The 10,489-nt window shown below is 40.2% G+C and overlaps 1 protein-coding gene across 1 annotated transcript; it reads right to left on the reverse strand.

Annotated features, from left to right (window-relative positions):
- Window positions 1-235: 235 nt before the first annotated feature.
- Window positions 236-3,840, reverse strand: LOC108670623. The gene is made up of 3 exons (XM_018158092.2): window positions 3,822-3,840; window positions 3,361-3,502; window positions 236-1,635 (listed from the first exon to the last, which is right to left on the reverse strand). The coding sequence occupies exon 3, from the start codon at window positions 1,616-1,618 to the stop codon at window positions 1,214-1,216; it is 405 nt and encodes a 134-aa protein (XP_018013581.1). The 5' UTR covers window positions 1,619-1,635; window positions 3,361-3,502; window positions 3,822-3,840; the 3' UTR covers window positions 236-1,213.
- Between the last annotated feature and the right edge of the window lie 6,649 nt (window positions 3,841-10,489).

The raw sequence follows: 10,489 nt of genomic DNA on the forward strand, positions 1-10,489 counted from the left end.
GCTTGCTTGGCCAGGGACACATTAGGAGCAAACAATGCAGAACGAAATGTGACGAAAACTTAGAGATTCCACAATGTTTCTCCGCCACTAACTGTGTCGCATCTGTCAAGCATAGCGCCATCACAGGATACTCCATTCGTCCATATTCATTCTCGCCATCACAAACATGTGAATAAATTCGATGAGCAAAAAATTGAAACAAACCAACGCAAATTAAAAATAAGCAGGTAAAGAAATAATAATACAACAATGACAGGTGGTGAATACAAGATTAAATCATTATACATTATTCCCAAATTCGGCGACCTGTTGGATAAAAATAGATAATTAGTTATTGAGAGATCAATATAGGAACCGCTTAGATCCTCATTAGAAACAATACAAACTTTTTACTCATTTTTATTTCTGTATCATTTCACTGAAAATGAAGTAGCTGAATCCTAAATAGTCAGAATATTGCAAGGCCAACTTTTGTCTGTTGCCTCCAGCTTTAACAGTATCATGTATACCTTCAGCTTCAGAATAATGAACCCAGCCTTTAATGGTTTGGTAAATAATTCAACATCTCGTGCAAAACTGGTAGACTATTGCATTTCATCAAATTCTGCAATTAGCGTACTAATGAACTGCAAATGAAAATCATACTGCACGATGACCGGCTTGACGAGACTTGGCCAGTTCTGCTGCCAATGCAGTTTAGTAAGAAATGTTGGAATGCTAAACGAACAAACAATTCCTTCTCAGTGTGCTTTTCAAATTAGGAATCTTCTAGATAAAAATCAAAGGAGAAATAATTTATGAACATTTACCAGCTTCTATGGAACTCTTCCAAATTGTGAATCTTATTTTTTTGTTTTCAATGTTACATTTTTTATATTCATTTTCTAAGCGTCATCCTGGTTCTCAGGCAATATCTCACTTTAGAAATACGTAGCCCAGTGCATTACCTTACAATGTAACACTGGTAAGTTATTAGTTATGGGTTTCAACGAATTAAGACGAGTTTCTCTACCTTGCATTCATCATCGCAATTTATTAGTGCATTCATGACTTAGCGGAAGAATGAGGCTTGAATACAGTACTTCAAAATAAAATTTATTATTTTTGCAGGTATTTGCCACTATCGTGCATACGTTGAATTTTTTTTAATGTACGTTATGAATTGATACTTTACTCAAATGAAAAATTACACTCCAGGAAGATTTGTACTGAACTACAGCAATAGTGATGAGAACTTACCTCCGTTTCGCAACTTGTCCAGCAGGCGGAGCTGTGCGTCGATAGTGGTGTCCAGGTCTGCAGCCTCAGCCCTCATCAGTTGGTCCTCCTTGACGACCATCTCGTGGCGCAGGTTCAACAGCTGGTACTGCACCATCACAACCATCTCCACTAGCTCGGTGGCGTTCAGGGTCTGGTTGATGGAGGAGAGGATGTGAGCGTTGAGTTGCGATAGCGCGGCTTGCAGGTAGTTTGTAGCGGCTGTGATGTAGGAGCTGTTGATTTGGTTGCACCTGACAGCGTCAGTCAGCTGACGGGCTGACATGAACGCTAAGTACGTCAGTAGAGTTTGGTTGTAGACACTCACGGTCTCGTTGACGCGCGTGTACAGCGAACTCATCGTCGAGTTCAACACGTCTGAAAGGAATGCCCTTGTTTACAAATAACAAATACAAATAACAAAAACCGAGTTATATGCCTGCAGGCTTTTGAGGAGACTAAAGGTGCCCCTATAAACGATCAAGCGGCTTGATGAATAGCTCAAGTCAACAGATTTGACGAGCGCTTCAATCAACCTTTTACACGTTAAACAGTCTTGATCAATACCTTCCTCTCACCGGAAATGATATCGTTACACAATTGCTGCTCGGCGTTTGTTTGAGCTGCTTTGTTGACTTTTGTGGTGATCAATGGTTTCTAATACGGATGTGGCCTTCCTCTCCCTAACATTGGCATGCTCTAAAGCGAAAAAAAGAACAAACAATATAACTCAGTACTCACTGCAGTGAGTGACAGAGAGCGCATTTTCTCGTCGACGAATACTTGAGGTCACGGACGGACGGACAGACGGACGGACAGACAGGCAGACGGACATGGCGAGCACAATAGTGCATTTTCTCCATAAATGAGAAAATGCGCTAAAAACGGCGCTGGTGCAAAGAGTGATACCAAACTGAAAAATCTATTTTCTCATGAACATTTATTGCACTTTTTGCGGGATTTTGGACCACAAAGACGTCAGGAAATTTATTAGAATTAATTAAGAAATTTTTTATTTTTGATAGAATTAGTACGGTCCGCCATTGAAAATAAGGATACGAATTCCCTGAAGAGATTCTTGCAAATCAGAGACTATATCACTCTGAAATACCTAGCGTCTGGCATCGCTTTAGAAGATCTCAAATTCCCTTAATTGTTCCATCCCTCCTCAGACTCTGGAGTCCGTCATAATGGATACTTACTCAGCAATTACGAAGGAATTAGGGTAAACATTAAAGGTAATTATTTTTCAAGTATATCTTTTCATAATATATTAAGGAAAAGCACAATGAATTTCAACTTAAAATCATAAACGCAAGTTCACATTGAGAAAAAGAAAGAGGAGTTCGCTGCAGTCTCATTCTGCAGTTGCGAATACCTTGGAGCCTACAGCGTGACTGACGATCGCAATACTGGCTGTAAATAGTCCTAAGTGATCAATCCCTTCCTTCAGCCGCTTGTGTCTTGCAAACTTTTTATCGAGCGCCGTCAAGCTATATGCGTCCAACGTCAAAAACGTTTCTACACGGTTTATCACTACACGGTCAATCACTACACGGTCCATCACTCCACGGTCAATCACTACACGGTCATTCACTACACGGTCAATCATTACGCGGTCAATCACTACACGGTCAATAATAACACGGTTAATCACTCCACGGTCAATCACTACACGGTCAATCATTACACGGTCAATCACTACACGGTCAATCACTACACGGTCAATCACTACACGGTCAATCACTAGTTTTTGATCAAGCCGCTTGATCGTTTAGGGGCACCTTTAATGAGTGAACTTTCCGCACAGCGGAGACAACCGACATCAATAGGACCAGGTGTTTACAGTTGAAAAATGTCTGCAAAAGTCTACTTATTAATAAAAACAAGTACGAATTCGAATCCAGCGAATTGTCATCGGGGAAACAAGTCGAACATCGATTGAGTTAGAGTACTTACTCATGTGTTTGACTTCTATGTAACACATTCCCCAATTTCTGTGATTTCTCTTCCTAGTTCCAGCGGTTGCATTAGTTAACCTGGCATACACTCCCCGACGCTGGTGCTGGTGGTGACCTGCAGCGTCAGCGCGTAGGAGCTAACCTGGCAAACACCCTCCTGAGCTGCCCGTAGAGGTGCCCCCCTGCACGTTGGCGTCACACAGAAGCGCAAGGCTAGCCGCGCTGCCCGTGTCGTTCACGACCACCGAGCCTGGCAGGCATGTCAGCGCCGCGGCCTGACCCAACTGCGCCCCAAGATGTCAACCGCGAGGCGTAAGAAGTTGCGGCATTGAAAACGAAGAATAATTTTAAATAGACAAGCATCATGCAATGTGTTGGCGGGAGAATTCATTTCCTGAAGATTCATCGAAAGGAATTACTTGTTTGTCACCGGATGATCTAACTCTTACTGTGCAGATGCGCATTCTCGGATGCTAAATTCTGAATTCTGCTAAATTCGGATGGCATGAACACAGAGAAAGCCTTTGAGTAAACATAACGCTTTTAAAATTTACAGACATCAACATTTTATCTATAATATGTCCAACTCTTTTGCTTACTTACGAATAGCTCTTTAGTGAAGTTTTCGAATACGCCCCGACCCGTAATACTGAACCTCCTTGGCAGCCAGCCCAGGATGTCTGGGAGGTTGTAGTTCCCCACATTCAGCGCGCAGTCTGCAATAGCTCTTCTTGACTCGAAGCGTGGCACATTTTGTTCAAATATTGTAGGTATATCGATCAACCATCCTTTACATTTTAATGACAATCATACGCAGCTCTGTCGTGTCACTCTAGAATTAGGCGTAAATCTTTGAAAATTAAATTTCTTTTTTATTTATACCTCTTATCTCACGAGTACTTTATGCCTTGCGCCGTACCTCAGCAGTCTGTTTAATTATTTCACAATGTTTTTAAATGCCACTTTTTCTTGACGATTCCCCCTCGTCGAATATTATCAATTACAAAAAATTCGAATTCCTGATGCAAATTCATCTGTTCGCCAAAATAATAAGATTAAGGTTTTCAATTGGGAGCACAGTGCCGCTGACATGAATACTCTCACCCATCAATCAATTGCTCAGGCAACAGGCAACAAGGTAAACTGCGGTTCCTGGAAATTTCACCAGAAACGCCTGTAGTATGTAGTAAGGACACTTACCCCAAGCACTGCCTTCCGTATACCAAGTGGAATTGAGCGACGCATTGTCGTAATAAAGGCTCGAGGCAACGGACCTAAAATTTTCGCAGCCCCCGGGCTTCGACTGCGTGGCTTTCTCGCAGTGCATCGTGAAACAGATCAAATGACCGGAATCTCCCGAAGAACAGTTCAAGGTCGCTGTGTTATTGACCTGCGAATGCAAGATGAAGGTTATGACGGAAAGATGACGGACACGCTGGCCTAGCCTGGTACTTATATAGTGTACAGTGGCCAGGCACTGTTATCCTGTTTCATGGGGTTAAATTGTCACGCATGATTATGTCTTTGTTAGGTTTAATGTTCACGCAGAGTCAACCTGCTTCATTGCGTGAAATGACCAATATTAACATTGCAAGCGGTTCGAGTATAAACATTCCATTGGTGAATATCAAGTGATGCTGAGTGTGAAACTGGTTCTAGTGAGCTCCATCATAGTTATCGCTATTCAAAACGTATTGAGTCTTAGCATTTGATTAAAACTTCACATTTAATTAAAACTTCACCACTAAAGTCAGCTCACCGTCATAGCATCGGCAGGTGGGCTGTCAGAAGTCGGGACCAATGAGGTGACATTATCTCGGTTTCGTAGGAAACCGAAAAAATTCCAATTACGATCTGAAACAATATTAATTAGAATGTATGAGTGAAAAAGCCATCGAGTGACTGCTGTTCGTTTGATTAAAATTTTCTATGCTTGCATTAAATAAACTGCATGTAGGGTCAACCAAGTTCGTCCAGCCGTACATCTTGTACAAGTGGACCCCTACAAAGGCTCGCAATAAAAGACTATTCAGTTTTCTCAGCACTGTTGTATTCAAAATTCCACGAATCCACGCTTTCCCAAAGTAAAACAATACAGGATAAATAGCCTAGGCCCTAGACTCTAGAGCAACAAATACGTAAATGAACACAAAAATATAAGTCAGAGTTTGAACAAACGCTTCTCTCGAATGAACTATTCTATAACAATACGGAATAGAAGGAAGTAAAATACTGGATAACTCGGTGATTTGAAAACACTGTACAAAACCTAAGATCAAGTTAAAGGCACTTTGACACGGTGGGTTCAAAGGCGGGACTGGCTTAATACGACGGGAACCTACACATATAACGTCCGCTTATGTAAAGTGAAAACAAATATAATAAAAATTATAAAATATAAAATTCGATATTTTCCTAACACTACCATCGTCAGCACGCAAATACTATAAACGACTATGACTGAATATGCAAATAAAATTCGATACTATACATAAGGAAATGTACTCCGTAAACTTTTTCACCTTTTAATTATAAAGCCCTCTTTTATTGCTGAAACCTCACGCTCACACTTGTTACCGAAAACCTGCATGCCGTGTAGAATTCGGCGAGTACTCTGGATCTAACATAGACGAATAGCGCAGCATATATTTTTGATGAGTTTATTAGCATTTATCAAAATGCACCTAATAAGTGATGAAAAATATTATCCAATTCCCTATCATTCACAAATTCATTCAATATATAAGAGTAACGCTTTATTGCACTCGAGCGACTAATTCAGCTAGATGTTTAATTATGCGAGCATTCATTGTCGTGATTCAATCCAAATATTTGATTTTGAAATAAGTTTTTCAGATGCCTCATGCAATGTTTAAACTCGCGCAGCTTTTACAGATACCTTCAGTTGTCTAATTTCTTTCCTTCTATCAGAAGTAAAAACATTAACTTGTGCATAAATACAGAGCGAGTTAGTTTTTAAATTTGCCGATTATATTGTCAAGGTTAAGAAGACTTCAGCTTCCATCCTTCTTGCTTGATTTTAATCGGCAAAAATTCCGTTTAAATATTTAAATGCCTAGATACTAACCTACTTACACCTTCAGTTGCTATGGACGCATGTAAACAAAACATAAACAAAAACTTCTTTCCCTGCATTCATCAGCCAGATGATCGTTTATGTCTGCGCATTGAGCTGAAGTTATTGAATTATAGATGCATCAAACGATTACTTTTGACGCGTTCCTTACTCAAAATGTTTGTTGTTACTGAACAACCGCTTAGGCCCAAGGGTAAGCCCTTGCAAAAATCGCGTAACGCCCTTACATTCGGCTTCCAATAAATCTGGGTCTTTTTGTCTACCCGATTGAAATTAGTTATTCTAGTAACAATCTTGTAACGTTCGATGATCTGATGCACTCGGTGAATTAAGTGAAACTTTGTCCAAGGAGCGATGCACACTTTGCTATTGTGAAGGTCATCGTGGTCAAGTCTGGTGCTGCAAATGGGCGTATGAATGCTATGTGCGGAAAGTATCACTAGTTAAAATGTTCCCGATTCATTTTTCCCATCATAAAGTGAGTAGCGTCTTAAAATTATGACAAGTTTTGTCCTGGCCGCGTCATCTCGTCTTGCGCTCGTAAATGGATGGAAATGTGAGGTTAAGGCTTCTCTCAGATATTGTCCGTCCATGATTAATGGATGCATTGAATTGCAAAATTATACATAGCAAAGAATTTATTTGAAGGTATAATTGATTTTTTTTTTGATGTGATAGCCCGAGCTTGTGGACAATGCATCCAAGGTGATGACTTTCTTGTTTGCAGGTATATACATTAATGTTTGTTTTGCACCGTTAGCATTGGGACTTGTTGAATTCCAACTGATCATTTCTGGTTCTAACGTAATCAGAGTAATGCCGGTAATGCGTTAAAAAAGAATAAAAACAAGAGCTGAGCACCGCACATACCGGTACAGTCGGCGGCCTCCAGCGGCACGGCAGCGAACACCAGCAGCAGCCACGCAGCCTTCGTACCAAGCGTCATTTCTGCCGAAAATAAAACGTAATTTTTTAAATATGAGAAAAATTTGCTCAACCCAAACCGTGATCAGTAATTAAACTATTTATATTATGAGAAATTTTACATTTGTGACCTAACCATATCTGACTGAGCATTTGTTGTCCATTGCTTAGATGTGATGGTTTACAGGAATGAGTCGTGCTTCAACAGTTCTTAGTTCGAGCAAGAACTATAGATGAGTTCTTGTTCGAACAAACTATGTTGATTTCATCAGAAAGGAAAGATGAACATGATAATTGAGTATAATTAATTCAATATATCATATAATTTCTATTTGACCTCACGAGGAGTTTTCAACAAGTTTCTCTAGCACATCGAAACATTTTAAAGACCTGATAATATTACATTCAGCAACAAATATTCGAAGTGCAAGATAACACAGTGCAAGATAACGTCATGTTTAGTATCACATAAAGTAAGTTTTATTTATTCTCGCAAATTACTGCAATCATAAAGATAGCATTCGCGTATTTGTATTTATTCGTATAGCATCACTGATATACTGAGTATCACGCATTATCACAGATACTCGCTGGTAGTAAATAAAGTACGTACGTATGCAGCTTTGCAGCTTGATAAGCAACTGCCCCCAGCAGGGTTAGTGCTCTGTTACAATTATCGATAACCTCATATATTCTCAGGAGCAATTATCAACATAATTATCAACATATAATTTACCATGCAACATATAATTTACCAAGTTGCTGGTGTTTGCTCATATTTATCTACTAAACGAAGCGAAGCGCTAGTTAAATTTATCAGAGACATAGATATGGAATCCTAATCCCTGAAAATTGGCAGTCTTATTGTGATAAGTTGTATTGAAAACTAAACTAGTCTTATTTTGATAACAATAAATGTTCTGATAAATTGTAAAAAAGGCGAATTTATTAAACGATTCCTAATGCAGAGTGATATTCAGCCAGATTTCTAATTTTTTAGTATTAATCAAAAATTAAATATTGATTTGTTTGGGCGAGGGGAAATTTGTAAATTTTGCAAGCTGGTTTCGGTTAACGTCGATGACGCCCCAGTAGCATGCGATCGTTGCGGGGGAAATCATCTGCACCAATTGCGCATGTTGAGCAAGACAGATTGTCAAGTTATTCGCAGAAAAGAGACAGTTCACTGGTATTGCCAGGACTGCCAACAACCTGCGCTTAGCGCTGTAAAAAGCGATAAGATGGTCGAAGAGAAGTGCTCGTCTATGTTCTCAGTCTTTAAGGCCAAAATGGAAAAATTCACAAGAAAGAGTTGAGAAAGAGAGCTGAAATGGAGGAGAAACACAAGAAAGAGTTGAGCTTGTTGCGAGGCGAATTATACTCGTTACGAAAAGAGCTGGTGGAAATGAAAGCTCATCCGCAGAAAACAGAAAATGAGCGATTACGAAGAAGGTAAGGATCGCAATGAGGTCATCTCTGATCTCGCCAGCGAGAGCACTCATGAGCTGCTGGATAGAGAGAGAAGATTTACCCCTATTCCCGAAAGCAATGTTTTGGACGCTGCGTTTACTACTGATTATTGTGCCAAGGCACTTAACGTCGTTATGAATATAACGGCATGCAAGAGGCTGCGATCGAAAGACGTTACCACCTGTAGACCGCTGCTGGTGACTGTGCAAGATACAGCCCATGCAGGTCGGATATGTGCTTAGGGCTGCGGGGAAACTAAATGAATTCCCAGAGTTTAGTTCTATCTTTGTTAAGAATGATGCTACGCCTTCAGAGAGAGCAGGTTTTCGTAAGAAATAGCAGGAAATAATCAGGCGGAACAGCACGGAAACTCGGGTCAACCACTCCCATGATGTCAAGACAACAACGGTCGCACACGGACGGTCAGCGGAGCTGGAAGACATAAGTAAGAAGTCGTGTCCATAGACCCAGGCCTGTAAATAATGTAATAAGTAACCGCATACATTAAAGTGAAAGTGCACAAAAAGTTTTAAAATGTTTTTATACAAACTCGGATTCCGTTTTAAACAAAAAAATGAACTGTTAACTGTGATCGCAACCTGTGAATAGACATTATTTGTATTACAAAAACGCTCCCTAAAAATCACGGGAGGAAATTGTACCTGTTGAATTTCAGTTGCCAGGTTTTGACTGTTGTCATAACTTGAATGAAGAGAAGTACAGTTGAGGAGTAGCTCTGTGGGTTACAACCTCTTATGGGGCCCAGCAAATCAAGTTATCCGCACAGCATCAATCAGCTAGAGAATCAGTGTGGTGCGAACTTTCTCTCGATATGAAAGATAGCCTCCTCATAGGCGTCGTGTATAGATCACCGAACAGTTCATCTGATAACGATAAAGTACTAAACAGTCTTTTACCGATCACGACTTTCCGAATGTCCCACACATTGATCGTTGGTGATTTTAATCATCCAGAACTAGACTGGACAGAAGTATCCTCTCCAAGGGATGGGAATCACCCAGCATCCTTGTTCATGGAGTCTGTGGATGAACAGTAACTAACAGTACAGTTCTAGCCAAGCTGAAAACCAAGAAGGAAGCCTATCGGCGTTATTTACAGCTCGTAACAATGCTGATTATAACCTTTGCGCAGGAGCTCGAAATCAATCTAATTAAAGCTGTCGCACTGCAGTAAAAATCTTCGAAGTAATATTGCTAAAAATGCCAAAAAAAACGAAAGCCTTCTTTTTGTACGCTAGCTCGAAGTGCAAGACGAATGACGGTATTTCTGAAATGGAAGTATATCAACGAAAGATATACTCTGATGAGGGCAAAGCTAACGTTCTTAATCAGTTTTTTAGTAGCGTATTCACTGAAGAGGACTCTAACAATATTCCAGTGTTGGGGCTCTCAGAACACCCAACTAGCCTACAGGATCGTATAGGTTCTGGATATTAACGAGTACTTATTAAAACACTTTATTACACTTTAAGGGATCGATTGATCGATTATTTAGCTGTTAATAATCTTCTAACAAACTGTAAACGTGGCTTTAATACTGTTAGATCCTGCACCACTAACCTCTTGTCTACTTTGAATGAATGGACCCGCCTGCTGGACGATAGGGAGCCAGTAGAGGCACTGTACCTCGATTTTGCCAAGGCATTTGACAGTGTCCCACTTGAGAGGCTGTTGTGTGAATTGAAGTCCTTGGGAATTGAGAGCAATGTACTCAAATGGATCAGAGATTTTCTAGTAGGGAGACGACAACGTGTCAGTAT

This window comes from Hyalella azteca, unplaced genomic scaffold (assembly GCF_000764305.2).
Source record: "Hyalella azteca isolate HAZT.00-mixed unplaced genomic scaffold, Hazt_2.0.2 contig9661, whole genome shotgun sequence".
Taxonomy (NCBI): Eukaryota; Metazoa; Arthropoda; class Malacostraca; order Amphipoda; family Hyalellidae; genus Hyalella; species Hyalella azteca.

Excerpts from the sequence above, each read along its gene's own strand:
- LOC108670623 (XM_018158092.2), bottom strand. The coding sequence starts at position 1,618 with ATGAGTTCGCTGTACACGCGCGTCAACGAGACCGTGAGTGTCTACAAC.